At 39.5% G+C, this 20,178-nt stretch overlaps 1 protein-coding gene across 12 annotated transcripts in view; it reads left to right on the top strand.

Annotated features, from left to right (window-relative positions):
* The window catches only part of ROBO2 (roundabout guidance receptor 2), a 1,061,828-nt gene that overhangs the window by 893,085 nt on the left and 148,565 nt on the right, over positions 1–20,178 (top strand). For all 12 annotated transcript variants that reach the window (XM_048289014.1, XM_048289042.1, XM_048289061.1 and 9 more), the window contains 2 exons: positions 16,082–16,239; positions 17,934–18,054. In XM_048289014.1, coding sequence (XP_048144971.1) covers positions 16,082–16,239; positions 17,934–18,054 — 279 coding nt within the window. The remainder of the gene's footprint in view (positions 1–16,081; positions 16,240–17,933; positions 18,055–20,178) is intronic.

Genomic DNA, 20,178 nt, shown 5'->3' with positions numbered 1-20,178 from the left:
TTTCATAAAAGAAATGTAAAATACAGACTAAGCTACATAGAAGCTGTGGCAATTAAAAAATTTGAAACACAGTTCATACTTCTGGATGTGTTTTAGAACCTGAGGGTGATTATTGTTACTCACTAATGAACCTCATTTTTTGAGTATTGCAGACAATATTAGGAAAAAAGAAATGTAAAATCAGTAAGAGATCCAGTTTGTGATTCTTTCTGCTATTTGGGTTTGGCTTTTTTTGGAGGGCCTCTCCCTCTCCCTCTCCCTCTCCCTCTCCCTCTCCCTCTCCCTCTCCCTCTCCCTCTCCCTCTTCCTCTCCTCTCCTCTCCTCTCCTTTCCTCTCCTCATCTTCTCCTCATCTTCTCCCCTCCTCATCTTCTCCCCTCCCCTCCCCTCTCCATTTTTTCCCTTATTACTTTACCGATATTCCAGTGGGATATGGGAGTATACAGTTCAGCCTGCCTTTTCCAATGTTTTGCTTTGAGTAAAGACAGTGAAAATCTGAGTCTTGAACTGAGTCAGGATATGTATTTCCACTCTAGGAACCATCATGATGATTGAGATTCGTTCCAAGCAGGCAATGGAAGGACTCCCAATGTTTTTGAACAAATGTTTTTCATTAGCATGGAGGTTTTGTGACTGAAGTGTCTTTAGTCTTGATACAGAGTAAAAGTGGAAACAAAACTTTGAAATCCTCATTCAAGTCTTCTATTTTCATTATGTGACCCACAAGGTATTTAGTGGTCTTTTTGAGATAAGTTCTTCAGCTAAAAGCCATCATGTGTTTGGAAAGAGCCACATGCAGCACAGCCCCAGTAGGGAAACACTATATAAGAATGCATTGTACAGTGTTTTAACAAGATCTGATGCCTTTAAATGATCACCATATCATACCATGAGATAGTACAAAACACTGTTTGTATCTGGCAGTTACCTTGCTATAAGTTAAAAAATAACCTGAAATGGTTAGTTGGAATTCTTCAAGCACTTTGAGTTCCCAGCAGCACATCACTCGTGTTAGAGTTCCCATCCTGTCCTGCTGGTGAGCACATCTCACCTCACCTCGCTCCAGCTTCATGGCCACAGCAGCAGAGGGATGCAGTGAACAAAATGACTCAGGCAGCAAGAAAGAACTGTTTCTCTGTGTTCCTCTTTTTAAAACTATTACCTCACCTCTGAAACAAAGTGGTTGCTTCTGTGTTCATAAAATTAACAGAAGATTTTCTGCTTGAGAGGTTTGGATATGCGTAGCCATGATTTCATAAATCTTGCATTAATATCAGCTGGATGTACATATTTCTGCTGTCTAGTTGTCCCTCCATCTATAGCAACTGAAAACCAAGGCTTTAGTACATTTTTGTTTTGAACAACTTTTGTTACTGAATTTTTAGTTTGCGCAGTACTTATGTTGAGGAAAACTAGTAAATAAAATACGTAATTACTTCTTTTCTCAGTGTACCATCCATCTTCTGGTTTATATTTATGGTGTATCATTTACTTTTACTTAATAGAAGAGAATACAATGGAGAGGGATTTCAACATTAATTCTTATTATGCCTGTTACTTATTTTCAGAATTATTTATTTCCATCTTGCTGAGTGTTTGGGAGAAATGACTTAACTTATCTGCTAGTGTGTGCAATAAAGATAAAATGAGAGGTTGTTTACTCATCTAAAAAGACACGTTATTTGTTCTCTTTTGAAGCAACTGAGAACACGAGATGTAAATCAGTGTAGAAATAGTAATGTGCATCTCCATCAGAAGAGTTATATTTATAAAGGAGTATCAAAAGCAAAATTAGGAAATATGACCTGACTTACTGTATTAAATAACAATTTTCAGCCCACATGCTAATATCTCACCAAACAAGTGCCCTGGATTTATTTTTATAAATTTTATTAAGTTAGACATTATAGAATTGTCATTTAGACCACTTTGTGAGGAGTTACAGAAAGTACATAGAGGAGATTGTAAAGATCGATGAGACCTATCTGTTCAATGATCAAGGAAAGGAGCCAAAGAAGTCTGATCACCTGTCTGCATCTGGGATCTGAGATCAGTTAATTGTCCAGACTCACCCAGGAAATCTATGGTAAAGCAGGTAACTGCTTTTCATTTGGTACATTCCAGCATGGTATTGCCCCAGAAATGCTGTCCTATTACATACAGTAATTTCAGCTGTTGTTGCTAAACCTGGTTAGTACTTCACTTCTTTTTTTCTTTAGATTATTTTTGTTCTAGTCTGTTATTCCCTACTAATGGTATAGAGATTGAAAATTCACAGACCACTTTTCTCTTTTGTTCCCCTTACACTGACGTGTCTAACCTGCTGCATCTGTATTTAAGTTTAATTGGGTCTTTGGCATGCTAATCAACTTTCACAAGTCGGAAGAATCCATATTGAGTTCATTGTCATATCTGTACATTAAAAAAAGAGTAGCTGTTTTATAGAAGTGGAATTAATATTTGAAAGCCATAGAAAAGAACAGTGATTGGCATTAAATTAATACTTCAAGACATCTTAAATGGTGTTGCATTAGACAGTTCCTTGAATGACTCAAGGCTTCCAAGTTCTGTTTTTCCCATCTGAGAGTCTGGGCTGTGTACCCTGGCAAGGTGTGTCAGCTTTTCTATCAACTCTTCTGCAGGAGTTAAAGTGAAAGTTAGCAAAATATCTTCTACCCTAATGTCACATGGCAAATAATGGACCCCAGACACTCTCAGTGCTTCCTGAGAAGATATAACTTATATCCCTAGCTTTTGGCTGTTTTGTCACTCCATTTTTACTCGTTACTATGAATTACCACATTCAATTTTTACAAACCAGCACAGCAATTTATTCTAGTAGAAGGGTAAAATAAATGTGATTGGACTTCCATGTTTAGTATAAATCTACGAACCACATACCTAACCATAATAATATCCACCATTACTGTACAGGCAAATTCTACTCCTGAGGCACACTTTTGGCCAGAATTTTATTACTGGCCAAGTCCAGGGCCGAGCCAACCTCTGCTTGGGGATTCTATCACGTGCAAACGTATGGTAGCAATTAATTATGAAAATGAGAGGAAGGCTTTGCAACTGAAAGGCCTCTGCATAATTCCTGCTTGTCCCTGGTGTTGAAAAAGTGATTGGAGGGGTATTATATGACTTAGGAAGTCTGACTTGTAATATATATTGGTGGCAATTTTACCTTATTATTTGGAAACAGAAATTTACCAAGGGCTTTAACTGTTATCTTTTTTTAATGTCAATTCAGGTATTACTATTGCTCGGTTCTGTAAACTGTATCAACATGAACACTTCTCCCAATTGAAAAAAACAACAGGGAGTAAGCAGGAACATAAAATTATTTTTAGAAAATGCTTTTTTAATTACTGAGCTGCTTAATTATTGAGTACTACTGAAAATATCCTGTGAACCTCATCATTATGCAAATGTATTCAGTTTTGGAAACAATTAAATGATAATAAAGCATTCTTTTTTCTTTTACAACATATTACTGCAATGAAGCTGTTACCTCTCAGTGTGCATTTTAATGAGTTTTAAGTAACATTTTAATGAGCTGAACATTACCATAAACCCAAGGATTAGACAAAATTGAATTTACTGGGGAAAAGGAAAGGGTTCATTAAGAGTTAATTATATAGTTTAAGAAGAAATATAACTCATTTTATGATGTCACTTCAACCATGAATTCAGCAGTAGATCTATACTTATTAATAGGTGTAGAAATGCCATTATTATATTGACATAAAAACATGGGTTTGCACACTGCTGCTCAGGCTTCCAATGAAAGTTTCTGTATTGAAATCCCTGGGTCAACTTTGTTCTTATCCAGCTCATTATTACATCTGAGGAGAAAAAATACCAAGCTTTGTATTGCTGGTTTGTAATTCCACCTACTTTTTTTATAAACATCATGAACAGTGAAAGCAAAGTTTAATGGATTTACCATTGCCAGTAGGATCTGAAGGCAGGTTCTGAATAAATGTCTTGGATTTATTATTTTAAAGAGGACTGGTAGAGATTTGAATCCAGCTTGCCAGCTCTCCTGACATGGCCACTGTAACAGTGATGAATGTCTGCAGTTCAGGCTCCTGGATGCCCAGAAATCACAGGTAAATTCCCACATAACAGCTCTACGCTGCCTGCATTTAAATTCAAATGTACATTCAGATGTTGTTCAGATCCTGCATGATGTGGATTTAAAGTGCTCATGCTCAGTAATTTCAGCTACACATTGAATTTACTGCTTCGCCTCTGCCAAAGTTGGCATTTCTGTTCAGCCATTTGACAAAGAGGGAGGGGTTGTAGCTCAGTGCCCTGAGATATTTGATTAGAAAAGAACGAGAAAAAAAATCTTAAAATCTTAAGCAAAGTATTAGTTGTGCTGATTTAGTATAGTCTCTTGTTCATAGGATAGCTCTGTGATCTGCTATTTTTAAAATTAAATAAATAATTTCACTGATGTCATGGCCTTTCAGTAGAGTGAGGGAAGCCTCTGCAGGTGTTGAAAGCTTTCATGAGTTTCAGTAAAATGGGGCTGATCTCCTAAACCCTGCTGCTGTGGGGGAAAGAACATTCTAGCAGATGTCTGCTTGAAGGAGAAAAATTATGAACTGTGGCCAGCAATTCAACCTGCAGGAGTTCTGTCACTCCTGCTTGAGCCAGACCCAAAGGTGTGTCCCCAGAGTGGCAGTCTTCATCTCGGAGCTTCAAAATGTTAAGGTGAACCTGCAGACCTGCACTGGAAGGATGATTCCTTGCAACAGAAGTCAGGGTACTGGTGGCATTTGAAAAGGAGGCCTGATTAGTACCTTGGATTGAATACATGCTCAAAAGGAAGAGCAAAGAACTAGGAAGCAGGTAATAAATTCTGGATATGAGAGAAAGAAAACAAAGTGCTACTGGCTGTGTGAATATGAGCCACAGAGTACTAGACTTCCGTGTGTTTAGCAGCAGGAATGTTTCCATTTCTTCTGAGTTGTTTCCAGCAGACCTTTCTATTCCTAAGGAAGGAAGGAAGGAAGCCCCTGTGAACAGAATTAAGCTGTAAAATCAGACATGTACCAATTATTGGCTGAGCATTGTTTAGTGCCCCATGCTTTCTCCCCCAAAAGCTCACCTCTTTGTATGAATGTGAGCACAGCCAGACATGTGGAATAATTCAGAGAGAAACTGAAAATGTTCTACACCTACATCTGGAATTGTTCAGAAAAGGAGGAGCAGAGCTACAGAGGTCCTCCTCAAGGGAGAGTTTAATTCAATTTTCCTTAATTGAAGCTGCACAAGCGAACTACAGAATGTTTCCAGTTCTCCTGGTCTTAGAGAAATCCCACAGCATGCACTGGTTATATAAGCTATTGCATTTTATATATTCCTTATTCTAAGTTCCTCAGTCTAAATACAGGGAAGCATACTGCATAGTTCAACGACACATTTACCTTGCTGGAAAATCTGCTTTAAGTAGTACTATTCTCTCCTGGCCACTTATTTCCTCTGCTTGTAATAGCTTGTCATTCTCTCAGTTGTTTATGAATCTGGGCTGTGAACTGGGTCAGTAGAGTGATCTGGGTTAAAGATCCTCAGCAACAGGAGTTGTTGCTTTTTTTTTTTTTTTTTTTTCCTCCCCTAATTGGCATGGAAGGAAATGTTTGTAGTACTTGGCCTAAAATCTATCCCAGGTGAATACTGTGGTGGAAGCTGAAAATTCCCTCCATCCAATCCTGTCGAGTCTAATAATCTAATCTGCCTCTTTCAATATTCTGCTTTGTCTATCATATGGTACTTGAATATTTTATCTAGTTAGTATAGCCTCTTGCTTTCCAATGCAATCAAAGAATGATAGTATCTCTATAAGTGTACACAAATTTCCTGGTTTATGGAAACTACAGACACAGGTACTGTGTGTCTACTTAAACTCCATGCGGAGAAGGAGGGAAATTAGTGACTTCAAGGTGCTGGAAGGTTTCTGTTTAAACCTGTTTAACATTTAGTTATGAAATGTTGCCTGAGCTGGAATAGAGTCTGTTGCAGTTGGAAGGGAGGCAAGAGGAAGAGGGAAGATTGCAAAATGGATTTTGTACTCTAATGTGGGATTCATGGAGGTCTTTCAGACTCTTCAGAGGAATGTGAGCCCTTCATAGGAAGGGCTGTTCCAGCTGTTGAGTAACTTAAAGGCTGTTTCACAGGCACATCTCAGATTGCTGCATTTCTGTAGTCTGGGGTATACAGTTGTGGTGTGCTCATTGTCAATTTTCTCTTATTTTAAAGGAGTCAGCAGATATGTAGTTACCCCGATTTTCTCTTGTACACAACTGCCAGAGAAATATTCAGCACCAAGGGTTTTGAAGGACATGTGGCATGTGAAGGTTTTATTTTATTATTCTAGTTTTTTGTACTCATCACTTTTCTATTATATAAAATTGGTTGTACATGAAGTAACGCTTTGGGACAGCAGTACTAGTTAAAAACAGAAAAAAATATTGTCTCACATTTACTACAATTCACAACATTATGCTACTATATTTTCAGCAGTGTGTCTGGGTGTAACCCCTTAACTGAAGGTCACTTGGAGTCTCAGGCACAGCACAGTGTGACTCGAGGGTGGAGATGGACATCCAGGTTCTGGTCTCTCTCTGGGTGCTTAAGCTCCCCTTTCAAAATTGTTGCTTCAGGCTATTATGGTTGGTCTTTGCTCCTGCTTCTTTAATTTTTTTCTTTTCTTTCCTCTTGCATCATGTAGTGAATAATAATAAGGGCAACGTGAACTCTTATGTTCTTTTTTACTTTTGAAAATAACTGGGAGAGTTCTATTTTATACGGAATAGAAGTAATTCCTTGTGCTATTTGAATAGATCAAAACTGCAAAAGGTTACTGGCAAATTGCACCAGTTTCTTCTTTGTTTTGCATAAAATCTCAAAATGAAGGCTTTCTTTTCATGTTTAGACCACAGCAAACTGCTGTTCTATCTAGATGTTTGTGAATTATTTCCTGGTTGGTATATGTTGACAGAACTCAAACTACTTCATCCCAAGAACACTTTATTATAGGTTCTACATATCACATTGCTCCTTCTCTTTTTAGAGCTCTGGAAGCTTAAATTTATTATGCAGAATGATGCGATAGAAAGTGACAGATAAATTCTTTCGCATTTTTCAAGATAATCCAGAAAATATGTTCTGTAACATTTTTTGTCCACTGTTAAATTTGAAAGAATTTGAAATTCCTTTTCTGAAGGAGGAACCCAATCACAAAACTTCAAAAATGACCCAAACATCAGAAGAAAAAAAAAGTTTTTCTTGTCCTCAGAGATGATAGAGTAGAAGTTATAAAGAACAGTTTCTCTTGGCCATGCAGCCTTACTTCTTTAATTTATTGAATAATAAATATTAAAGTAATATTGAATTAAATAATATGCAAACATAAGTGATGGAGGAATTTTAGGAGGTGGGGCTTTGTTGTAAATTCTTTCAGATGGGATGCCAGGACATGCCTCAGTGGCAGCCATGCAAGCACATTTTATGCTTTTCCAGTTTCCATTCTGTATTTGCTGGGGCAAATTCTACAAAGAGTGGAAACAGTTGAGCCTTTCAGAAGGTTGATGACTAAAGGTCAGGTCCAGAAGGAGATGCTGCTGGTGAGCCTGTCTGCCATGACATGCCCATTTCTGGGACAGAGCATGTGAGGCCAGCCAAGCTTATGGAGCCTGTTGAAATGGCATCTGGCAAGCACCCCAAAATGGCCCATTGACATGGGGACAGTTTGTAGGATGGGAAGGGAGGTATTTGAGAAGCAGCAGGGGACTCCCACTGGTTTTGTGTACCAGCTGTGGATGCATCTCACGCTCCGTGTCTGATGAAGTGTGGCTGCATAGTCCCCTCGTGATGGTTACAAAAGCTTATAGTGGAATATGTGCCTTGCTATGTCTGCTCCAATATCTCATTTTCTATCCTGACTTCTGAAGGGAGCAGCAGGACCAAAAAAAAAAAAAAATCCTGCTCACAAAAAATTGACTAGATGAGTTTTATGTTACAGTTAACAGATAGAGACCATGGTTGGGCATGGAGAAATGGGGGATGGATGGAAGAGGATTCCTATGTTGGGCAAGAGCCTATTTTGTTTGATGTTTTGCCTAATGTGGCTGAAGTATAGCAGTAATGTGGCAGTACCCCCTGCCAAGACGGGAAAGCATCCCAGCTGTTGTGTATGTGTTGTGTATGTGTACACAAGAAGTTTATTAGAGGCTATTCACACTTCAGTGGAGCTCTGAGATTGCAGTCTGTATTATATTGGCTAAATGAAGCATGTAACATTCTATATTTCTCATACGAGAAATATTCATTCATTTGTATTCATTTTCATGATTCTCATCTGCTCTTATTCTTTTGTTTTACCGAGGGCACGTGTACATTTTAGGTGTTTTGGCTGGGCTTGAACTGGAAACCCAGGGGACTGATGGAATTAAAGTGGTTGTAGGAGAAGCAGCTTCAGTTTAGAAACAGAAAAATTCAGTTGCGCAATGCTGTCTCAAACTCTAGGTAGCTTTCAGTAGGTTAATCACAGTGCTGCAGGTACTTGGCACTGCTACTTTTGTACTCACACAGCAAACCTGCGTGTTAATATACTGTAGTTTCTGAACTTTACTAGTTAAATCTGTACCTTCTGAGGAATCGCTCTACTGTACACATAGATTCATAGTGTACAGTTTCTTGTACACGATGAAAAGCTCCCACCAGAATTTTGTTTGTATATCAGTAGCGTCTGAGGTTTTTTGGATGCCAATGCTTTTGAAAAATTTTTATGGATTCTTAGTTCTTTTAAGTTTCTTCTTTGCTTCGTTGGCAACCAAAGGCAAACAGGCAAAGTCCAATCTATCCTTTTATGACAGTAGCCAAGGAGACATTGTGGAGTATTTCCTCTTTTCCTAAACACGATCCTCCCTACTGCATTGTTGGGAGGGAAGTGTAGGTGATGGGGTTTGAAGAGTCTGTAGTGCTTTTGGTGAAAGTAGTCCCATATTCCTGCTGCAAAGAAGACATTCTGGCATAAAACTGACAGAAAAAGTGTCACTTCAGTTTTCATGTGGTGTTTCCTTAAGCTGTGCTCACTTCCACATCTGATACTCACATTAGTTGGTAAAAAAATAAATAAGTAATTTATTTACTTGTGTAATGCCCATGATTTTCTGAATATGTAGTACATTAAAAGTGAAGATCGTGTAAAAGCTACCTTCAGATCTGAGTTAAACTGCTAAAAGTCTGATCCTTGTGGAATTTGAAGACTTACAGCGGACCATGCACTTCTTTAAAGTTTGTTGTCTACAATTACAGTATCAGTTCTTTTAGAAAGTCTCTGAACTTTAAGCAAGTCATTGGGTTTTCAGTTTCAGTGAAATAAAACTCCTAGTAATGTGTCTCTTGTTCACATTAGCAATCTGTGCAGTGCATTCATCAAGACTGATTATGCTTTAAGAATAAGAAAAAAGAAATCTGCTCTGTATCCTAGAGAAAATTTTTCAACGTATTATGTTGTATAGCTTTAGATTTCTGAAATTACTTAAATGTGGTCTTCAGGATATTTGCATTCATAAAGAATACTTGGTTATGCTTATTGCTTCCCTTTGCCTTTCTTGACTGTCAAAACACAGTGATGCTTTTTAAGATTTATAGCAGATGGGTAATGAGATTGCTGACTGTTAACTGCAGCATTCAGAATTTGCTGGTGGAAGAAGGCGGGATTTTAAAACAGGGAGAAGGTTATTGGGGATTCATTGCAAGGAAGGCAGGTGATAGAACTTCGTTTTCAATCAGGAGGCTTAAACATAAATATGTTATGTTCTAAATTAGAAAAATCTCCACTCTTCATGTTATCTAGTAGTCATGTAAAAATCTTTCAGAAAAAAAGATACAGAGATGTCAGATTGCATTCAAATGATCACAATGAATCACAAGAAAGGCAGGGAGATTATACAATTTTTCAGTAAGTGTATTCAGGCTGTATTGCATATGCTTACTTCAGCCCAAATAGCAGTCTTTAAAAAATCAGGACGAAATCATAAGCTAAAGTCTGCAATAACTATCACTTGTATACCTGTGTAATTGTGCAAAAGGGAAAATAGATTGGCAGTGCCCTTAACTGGGCTAGAAAGATTTCAAAGTCTGACTCCTGCAGTGTGTGCTGCAAATAAGAAAGGAAAAAGTCTGTCTTCTTTCCTGACCTTTGTACAGTCAGCTAGTTGGGGTACACCTCAGACTGCAATTTAGAGGAGAGGCAAAAAGCCAGCTATCTCCCACTGACTCCGTTTGGAATCTGTGTCCTTACTCATCACTGTTGCTTCACCCACCTTAACACTGTAATTCTCAGCTCACCTGGTTTATATAGATTCCATCTTTAGAAGCAACACTTTTACGTTTAGGCGTTAATGTTTAGCATAATCTTTTGTATGTCTATATCTGTGTATATGAACAGTTAAAAGTTTTAGAGGATATGTCAGGGTTTTTTCCACATTTTTGTCTTTACTGAGGCCTGAGAATAAAGAGCAAGCTTCCTTGAGCTGTAAGTACTGGATAAGTTACTAAGTTCAGAAGCACATGATATAGTGAGAAAAAGGGAAGAAGCCAAAGAAAGTTTCTGAATTGGCAAGGAAGAAGATTCTCCTTTTGTTTCTTGATGCAGGTATCTCTGTGCTGCTCTCTTCATTACTTTGATTTCTAGGTACCCTACTAATCAAACATGGTTGAAGCTACTAGACTCTGAAAATATCCTAACATCTCTGAAAATTATTCTCATAGGCTTGGGGCTCATGGTAAATTGGCTAGCATTTGTGTCTGCGAGGCAGTATCAGGAGATAGGCAAAAGATGGGGAAAACAGGAGGAAAAAATAGCTCCTTATAATGTATATATTTTTAAAGATAGCGGCTTTTTCCTGGCTGCAGCTTTTTCCTCTGCACATGCAGAGGGAGCTCAAGAACTCCCTGAGAGTCTTGCCTAGGACTGTTGCCTAGGTTGTGTGTTTTTGTTACAATTTTCCTTACAAAATGAGACAGAGGCAGTTGCTAAAACAAAGAGGTCGGGCTGCAGCATCTTCAAACAAAATGTATTATTATTCTTCACAAGGAAGGTTGTCTGTGACCCCTTGAGGTTTTTTTCTGTCACCCTGTTTCAGCAGGTAGTGCTGGCTTGCTCAGGGACCATTTCAGCAGCTCATACACATTAGTCAAGATCTAAAATACCTCACTGCACCATATGCTACCTAAAGTATAATAATCCTTTAATCTGTCCACTGCATGACATCTGGGCAGTTATTTGACTTCATAACTCATGTCGATTGTTCATACCAGTATGTATCAGAGGAGGGAAGTGCCAAAGCAGTGGGTTTAGGAAAGTGCCTGTGGGGAAGTGCCTTGGATCAGGGGAGACCTACTTGTGGTGTGGCAGATGACGAAACTGTGTAAAATCTTTATATGAGAATGATATTATCCTGAGATAAGCACAAAACAGAGCAGGAGGGGGAAGAGGAACTACCAGGACCCAAGTTACAGAAGCGCATTAATATTTACTCAATATCTCTTTATACCCTCTAGTCAGCACAACAGATGTAGCTGTGTTTTAAGACATTCTAATTCATTGAAAAAGGCAACAGAGATACTCTTTCCCTCCCTTCTGTCCCTGGTAATTTCAGACGTTTGCCATGCACACAGGGGGGAGGAGGTAGAGAGACAAGTGCTGGTGGGAGAAGAATGCAATTATCCCAAAGCCTCCTGACGGGCATCCACTTCTTCCTTCCAGCTTAGCTGCTCTGACCACAGGCTGGGGGCTCATGGGACATGGACCAGATTGAAAAAGTGGAAGCAGACAGATGGTTATTTGTAATCATCATGTAAATGTAAATCCTATAAAAATGTTTTCTTTCTAAGGGCCTGAAAGCTGGAAAGAAGGATTAGGGCATGGATAGCTAGCCTAGAATAATTTTGACCCCACCACCTTCCCTCCTACCCCATAAACATCGTAGTTTATCTCCACTTCCTTTAAACAAATTGCTGGAACCTCAGCCGAGGAAACTAATTCGGTTTCCATGTAATTCCCTGAGTTTATGAGCATCAGTTTGACCGGGGCCTGGATTTGGGCCTAAGCTGGCAGGTGCTGGTTAGCAGCTGCCTTGGGAGCAGGGGCTCCTTTTTGCTCCTTTCCCCCTCATCCCTCGCCCTGGCAGATGCGTGCTCCACGTGTTTATCCCGCGGATAAACTGCCGCGGCTGGATGTGCTCCCTTTCCCTGGTTACACTCCTGGCTACCTGCAAATGGCACTACGGGGCCTTAAAGACTGCCGTGACTGCTCACAGACATCTATCTTGTTGGAGCAGCATCAGCTTGTTTGAGCCACAAAGAGACCGATCAAACTTTAATTAACTTTTGTCCGCAGCACCACTGTAGGCTGTGTGTGCACTTCAGCTGTTCTTTGTAGCTCTCCAGTCCCTCGGTGCCTTTTCAGACAGCAAGGCCCAGCCATCCAGAAGCTTTTGCCCTTGCAAGGCTTTGCCTTTTGGAACGTGAGGGTGTTTGTGCTTGGGGGGAGCAGCCCCTGGGGCCAGCTGCGCTGCAGTCCCAGGGTAGACAGGCAGGGTGGGGAATCTTCCTCTTTGGCAACCTTGTTTAATCATAACATCACAGAAAGGTTTAGCTTGGAAGAGACTTAAAGATCATCCAGTGACCCATAGGTAGGGACACCTTTCACTAGACCAGATTGCTCAGAGTTCCACCCAGACTGGCCTTGAGCACTTCCAGGGACTGGGCAGCCACAGTTTCTCTGGGCAATCTGTGTCAGTGCCTCACCATCCTCACAGTAAAGAATGTAAGGTAACACTCAAGAATGTAGGGGAACACCCATGCAAGCACCAAGGGAGCTGTGTGCAAAATTGGAATAAAGCAAAGCAAGAACACAGGATGAGGAAGAGGAGGCTGGTGACAACATTTTTCTGCTGGTGTTGAATTTTTAAAACATTAGTATTTGTGTCCTGCCAAAAGGGCCCTGAGGATGGCTGGCTTCTCACGTGAACAAAAGCCTTTTGCCTGGGTGTGGAGAGGGTGGTCTGCTCAGGCATGCTAATAGTTATTTGGAAGTACCCAGCAATTGTGGATAATTGGCTGAGAAATATTCTGCAGCTCTCAATCATTTTTCTGTTTTCACAGATGACTGTACCATTAGATATGGTGAGTGCACTAAGCTGTGCTGCAACTTTTCCATTTACTGTGCTAATATGTGTGAACTCAACTTCCAGTTGATGCTCCTTCCTTCTGTGGCTTCCTGTGCCCACTCCAGGAGGAAAGCCAAGCTCGCCAGCTCATGCTCTGGCCTCCTCTTCCCTGCTCCCTCTCTCCCAGGGTGATACTTGGATGTTCTGGGGTGGCTGGGCTGATCAGATTAATGTCTGTGCTTTATTTCATTGTTGTTAGATTGCATTAAAATACTGAATCACAGGAATGGCAGCCTGTACCCTTTGCTCTTTACCTTGTTTTTCTCTCTGCTTTTATTCTTTTCTTCCCTTCCTTTACCTGGATTTTTCCTTTTTGGCTCCCCAAAGTTAGTGTTTCCCCCTCTTCCCCTCTGAGTTACTCTCTCATTTTAATTTCTGTTTCACACATTTTTCTCTTATCTTTGCTTTTCTGTCACTACTTTATTTTTTCCCTATTTCTTTTTTCTCCAACCATTTTTTTCCCTCTAAAACACAGAATGCTTTAGATGGAAATGGTGAGATATATCTATTCAAGATTCACATATGTGCTGAGGTGCAGAGCAAGATTAAGCAAAGTCTGTAGCATCAATTTTGTCTTCTATTCAAGCCAGTTTTGCAGTGAGACTTTAGGTAAAGGAACGTGATAAAATCAAATCACCTCTTAGCCTCATATTCTGAGGCTGATTGGAACCTTACACAGTTGCTGGGATGATTCAGAGAAATTTAATGTAATTTACTGTGTATCACTCCAAGAAACTGTGTTTGTCAGGTTCATATAGCAGGGTGAAATGTTCAAGGAAAATGCTTTCCTTAATATTGCTGCCAGGAGTTAGGAGTCAGGAATATAAAGCCATTATGTGGTGGGATCTGCTGATTTTCTGGGGATTTTCCACTAATGGATTTGCACTGAAATTCTGTAATTGCAAGTAGAATCAAGCCAATAAAAATAATATTTATTTTGTGTCTAATAATAATGGAAGAAGTGAATTGTTATCTATTTGCCAGTTATACAAAAGTGGGCATAGCATTGTCTAGAATTACTGTTGCTTCCTGTGTATCATGGGGATCACAGAGACATAGGAAGATACTTTCCTAAAAACCATGATTTTTTTAAGACCTTTTTTCTGGTTCTTTCTCTGACATTCCCATGGTATTGACTTTCTTGGCTTTGCAAAGTGTTGTACTGCCAAATAGCAGCAGCCCATGATCTTCATCCTACTAATTTTCTGCAGCGCATTGCCTAGGTTATTTCTTCCATTTGATCTTGAAGTTCTATAAATTCCATTTCTGCCAATTTGATTATTGTGAATCAGAAGTGTATGAGGGGTTTGTATTATTCAGAAATATTTTGGGATTGAGTTTTTTGTTATCTATTGTGTGTGTCACCTAAGAAGACTATGGGTTCTTGCCAGAGCTGCATTTGTTGACAGCTGCCTCCTGTCACTTTTATTTTATGCTTCAAGAGCAAGACCTAAATAGTCACTTCTTTTGTGTGTGTGTGTGTTAGAAAAGGAATTAACTTCCAATTAATTCCTTCCTTCCTCTGGGATCTACCTGTGTATTCCAAAATGGAGAACAATAAAAGTTACCTCCATGTCATTTTGAGTGCCACATATATACAGCCCACTCACCTCAGACTATTCAGAGACCAATTCTTCTATGTATTAATCATATTTTTCTTCTGGCTTATTACAGAAGAGAAAAATACTCAGTTCCAAATGTTAAAATGGGGCACGTTTTATTAACATTGAAAGCAGTAAATTATCTCTGCTTATGAAATGAGACTGAGCAATTTCTGCTGAACTCTTCCTGACTTGCCCCTTCACTAGGATACAGTGTTTTCTAATTTCTCAGAGGGCCCTGGTTCCATTAAGGGCGAGAACTGTTTTAAAGCTGTAATGAAAACCATGCGTAGCTGAAATTCAAGGAGGGGCAGTGCCCTAAATTCTATTTCGGTAGCTCATCTAGAGCTATTTTCAGTTTTATGTTTATAAGAATGTCAATTAACCTAGAGACTAGGACACACATGGAAGAATAAGGATGAAGTGGATATCATTCTAACACACTGAAGCCAGCTAGTTGGACCTAATCCTTTCCAGAAGCTTGATTTACATAAGAAGCTGGCCTGTGTTGCCTAATTTAGTTCTCAAACAGCTTGGTGATTTAAATGCTCTTTTTTTTCAGTGTAGTGGTACAGGGCTAGTCAAGGTGGCAAAAATATTAGAGCTAAAAATAGAGAAGGAAGCAATAAATATGCTGGAAGTACATTACTATCAGTTTTATTTCTCTGCCACCTTTCAGAACTGGTGACCATTTTGGCATGTATGTGCCAAAATTACAATAATAACAGTAATAATGGCAATGGCCTTAATCAAGTTGTAACTCTGCAAATCAGTATTAGTTCTTTACCTAGCTTGTGCTGGAGTTGGAGACCCAGGCAAGGCAGATATTGAGCAGGTTGTTTTCTGTCATGAAAAGAGCTTAACATCCAACCTGCAATGCTACTTTTGCAATGCTGGAAAGAGACCCTGTCAAGGTTAAGAGGAGTAACGGGTGCTACAAGTCTTTCTAAGTTAAATACAGAACAGTGTTCTTATCTGCAAAGAAAAAAAAAAAGGGAAAACAAAAGCCATGTATGTGAAATCTGCCTCCACTGGGCAAAAGGGCATATCTGCCCAGCTTCATTTATGACATCTTTTACAGTCAATATAAGATGCAAAGTCATCACCTAATGATGTTTGAGACTTTTTTGGTCAATATTATGTGTTTCTACCTTTTTTTCCCTCCACTTCCAATGTCATCACTTCTATTAATTTTTTTCCTCTCTCCCTCATTTATCGCTGTAGTGCTACGGGATGACTTCCGCCAAAACCCTACAGATGTGGTGGTGGCAGCTGGAGAGCCTGCAATACTGGAGTGCCAGCCACCTCGAGGGCACCCGGAGCCTACCATCTACTGGAAGAAGGACAAAGTCCGTATTGATGACAGGGAGGAGCGGATCAGTGTGAGTACAACTCAGGTGGTTTTTTGTCTGTAGACACGGGGTCCACAGCTGAGTGCAGCAGAGCTTACACAGCTTTATAGCCTTCATTCCCACAGAGACTCGTCGTTGTTCTTGGTAGTTTGCGTCTCCGAGCTTTCCCAGATGAGGGGGAAGGCTGTTTATTGCTCCTTGTCTGGGTCTCCAGCTTGAACTTCTTTGAGGGTTGGTTTGTAGATCCAGTCTAATGGAGATCCATTAGAGCTGGAGATTTGGTCATGGAAGGTCTTTGACCAGTTTGGTCTTACTTTTTCTACATCTCAGTTCTCTAAACTGAGAATATCAGGGAGGTGTTTTATAAGGAAATTCAGTTATATCTATGAGATGCACAAAAAATCCCTGGGGAAAAAAAGCCCAATAGCTTAGAATGATACTGGTAATGTTTTAGTTATTGCAGCAATTTGGATGTATCTAAATGAAGGCTGAAGTCATGCTCTAAAGAATTATGGTTCCTGAAAAGGAAAAAATGTTAAGCAAATGAGTAACACTGGTTGAATTCTGTGGCCGTTCATTTCTTGTACTGAATGAAAAAGGATCCAGCAGAAATATTTAACTTACCAAGTGATTAGAGATAAATCATGATCTGTGCAAGCAAATGGGACAAATTAAGTGGGTGAGAACATGTTTCATTCCTAATTTTTAAATGCTTAGCTTTTCATAATTTATATTTCTTCAATAAAGTTTTATGTTGTATGGAATGATTCAGTGCTGACCTTATTCAACATGGAAGTGCTATCAGGAAACTTGCTAGTGGCTCTGGATGCCTAAGAAATTATTCCAAGCCAAAGAATCAGAATTGTTGCTGCTTGTCTGTGCTAGGGTCTACTCAAGAGTAGAAGAGTGAAGAGTGGCAGAGAACTGGCTCTGGATGCCTAAGAAATTATTCCAAGCCAAAGAATCAGAATTGTTGCTGCTTGTCTGTGCTAGGGTCTACTCAAGAGTAGAAGAGTGAAGAGTGGCAGAGAACTGGCTATCATTCCCTGACCCTCAAGTTTGTTTGGCTAAATTCCCAGCTTATTCGGGAGCACCCCATTGGCTAACCTTTGACACTGTGACTTCACTAGCCACAGATTTTTACTTTACTTCTTTCAAGTACCGCGGTCTTCCACTGTGTAAGTACCCTTTATAGCCAAGAAAATATTTAAGTGTCAGGTGAATTCCCAGTTTGGGACAGATTCAGTTTGTTTGCCTCAACAAAAAGAGAAAACCTGTCTTCATTAGTGATCAAGGAAACTGTTCAGACTCCAGTAAAATAAAATTAACAAAATAAAACTAATAAAACTAACTTTCTTTCACTAAAGATGTCAAGAGTGCTTTACATATCGCCATGCAAGAAATAAAAGTACTGTGTGCTGCCAAGAGGCAGCAAGAAGTGTAACCTTGGAAATGTAAAGGATCTAATGAAAGCCAAAGGAGCAAAATGAAATACAATTGAAATTAGTTGCGAGTTGAAATTAGTCAGTGGGATAAAAATGTATTCTAGAGCAGTATTTAAAGATACTTAAATATATAAGTATATAATTTTAAAGCTATACATATATTTACAGACAAAACTTTAGGATGCCTTGGTTGTGGAACTTGTTGCCTGAGAAGGTAGCGCCTTTTCTGATGTATTTTGTTTACCTGAAGTTAAAAATATGTTCCTTGTTTTGAAACAGATCCGTGGTGGGAAGCTGATGATCTCCAACACCAGAAAAAGTGATGCAGGAATGTACACCTGTGTTGGGACCAACATGGTGGGGGAGCGCGACAGCGACCCTGCAGAGCTGACTGTCTTTGGTAAAGAGACCCCTGCTTTTATTGCTTTTCCCCTACAAATGTCATAGGCTGAATTACCCTGGGTGGCTCATCAAAACATGAGATAAAGCAAGGTTAACAAAACACAGCAGTACTGCTCAAGATGCATTTCATAGATTCAGGAGGAGACCAGGTTTTAAAAGCTGCAGTTTATAATGATGGAGCTGTGATGGCTCAGCATTTTCCTTCTAAGCACATAGTTTCAGTCTAACTGGAGGCCCACAGTGATGTGCACAACCAGAGATGGTAATGCAGGACGATGCTCTCCCTCACAGAATGGCCAAATGTAATTAAGCTACTTCTAATGCAGTTGACAATGCCCGCTTACCAGGGATTAAGACCAGAATTGCCTATTTAAATAATTCTATATTCCCAAGGGGTTGTGACATCAAACCTTTGTAGGAAAGCACAAAAAACCTCACTTGATCAGTAAAAAGTCATTGGAGACAATTCCAAAATCAAAGTTTTGAATATATAGAGATAACTTTCGTCATTCTTTTTTTAGAGGACCTGAAACAGCTTTCCATCCTTTAAATCAGAACACCATTTAGATTTTTGGTGCTGCCGAATGAATTGAAACTGAGTAAGTTTCCTGTGTGAAAGAGCTTCTAGACCTGATGGGCAGGGCAAGGAGTTGATTGTTAGGAGCACTTGCCCCATGGTTAGGGTCCAGAGCAAGAACAGAGTAATAACCAAACCTAAAGCCAGATCCATCCTGCTAACAACTGGATAAGAAGCAAAGCCACAAAATCATGCTGTGGTGCATCCTACAGTCATGGGTTTGTAGGAATTAGTCGAGAGTTCCTGAGCAAACAAAGGAAGATCAATAAGGAAAAAACCCTTGCTGCTAAGGAAAACATGTCCATGCTGACAAAAGAGAAAGAGAAATAGTGTTAATGTTCCCTCCTGTGGCACCCCTTTGATATCCCTGATACAGTACTGAAATTCCAAACTAGACCGTTTGTAACCCCAGAGAGACTTTTAATAGAAATCCTAAGGTCCTTTGTGAAGCACATGCTCCTGATTTTTTCACCTCTGCCTAATACTGTGCACTGGAAAACCCAGTCCTTATTGCCATTTCTGTGTTTGCATGTATGTGCAATTCAACATTTGTTTATCCACTTTAAAAGAATATATATATATTATGGGATTCACCAAAGGCAGGGAAGGATTTTTGCTAGACAAGATCCATCAATTTCTGAGGATATGCTGCTTTCCAGCTTTACAAGACTGTAAAGGTTTCCACTCCAACTTGTTTCTTGTGGATTCATGGAAACATGTGGCTTTTAAAGACAGAACTATTATACCTTAAAAAAAAAAAAGCCAGAGAAAGAATCTCTATCAATTTATTATTCCCTTTGCAGCCAATCTGTTAAAGTTGTAGCTTTATACAGATGCAAAAGAGACATGACATATCTCCTTCATCAGTTTAAGTACTGCTAATCTCTGGTAATACTCCCTGTGGATAGCAAGCAGATTGCAGTCCTAAACTACAAAGCCTTAAGAAATCCTTAAGAAAATAATTTGTTAAAAAGCATTGAACTGTAGGAATGAAAACTGAAATGTGCATGTAATTTCATATCCTGCAGAGCTATGAACCATATTAGTTTTGTCTTGATATGTAAAATAATACATAGCCAATTACAATATTCTGATTTTTTTACAGGGTATAATCATAGCAATCAACTTGCAAAATACAATCTAAAACTATTTGGTGAATACTGAACAAAATCAGCAATAAATGAAATTAGATATTTTAATTCTTCTTAATTGTGTTAGACTGCCTAAAGAAAATTGTATTTAAAATTCCCTGTCTTGGTATCTTCCTATCTACAATTCCCCTTCTATCTGGGTGTTCCCAGATACCTTCCCACCTTCCTTTTTGCTGTGCAAGAGGAGCGTGCAGGAAGCAGGTGCTCAGGTTATGATCTGCTGTCTCACGAGATGGTTTGGCTGTCCTGTGCCCATTTCCTGGTTGCCTCCTGGCCCTGCAGCTCTGTGTTGGTGCACTGGGCTCTCTGTAACATCGTGTCCAGGGTAATCCTGGTCTGCTCCATACAAAAGGAGGGGACTTGCCTGTGCTTTCCAGCAGTTGTATTCCATTCC

Source organism: Corvus hawaiiensis, chromosome 2, assembly GCF_020740725.1.
Source record: "Corvus hawaiiensis isolate bCorHaw1 chromosome 2, bCorHaw1.pri.cur, whole genome shotgun sequence".
Taxonomy (NCBI): domain Eukaryota; kingdom Metazoa; phylum Chordata; class Aves; order Passeriformes; family Corvidae; genus Corvus; species Corvus hawaiiensis.
Note: the sequence above shows the minus strand (reverse complement) of the source record. Positions and strands in the feature narration are given on the sequence as shown.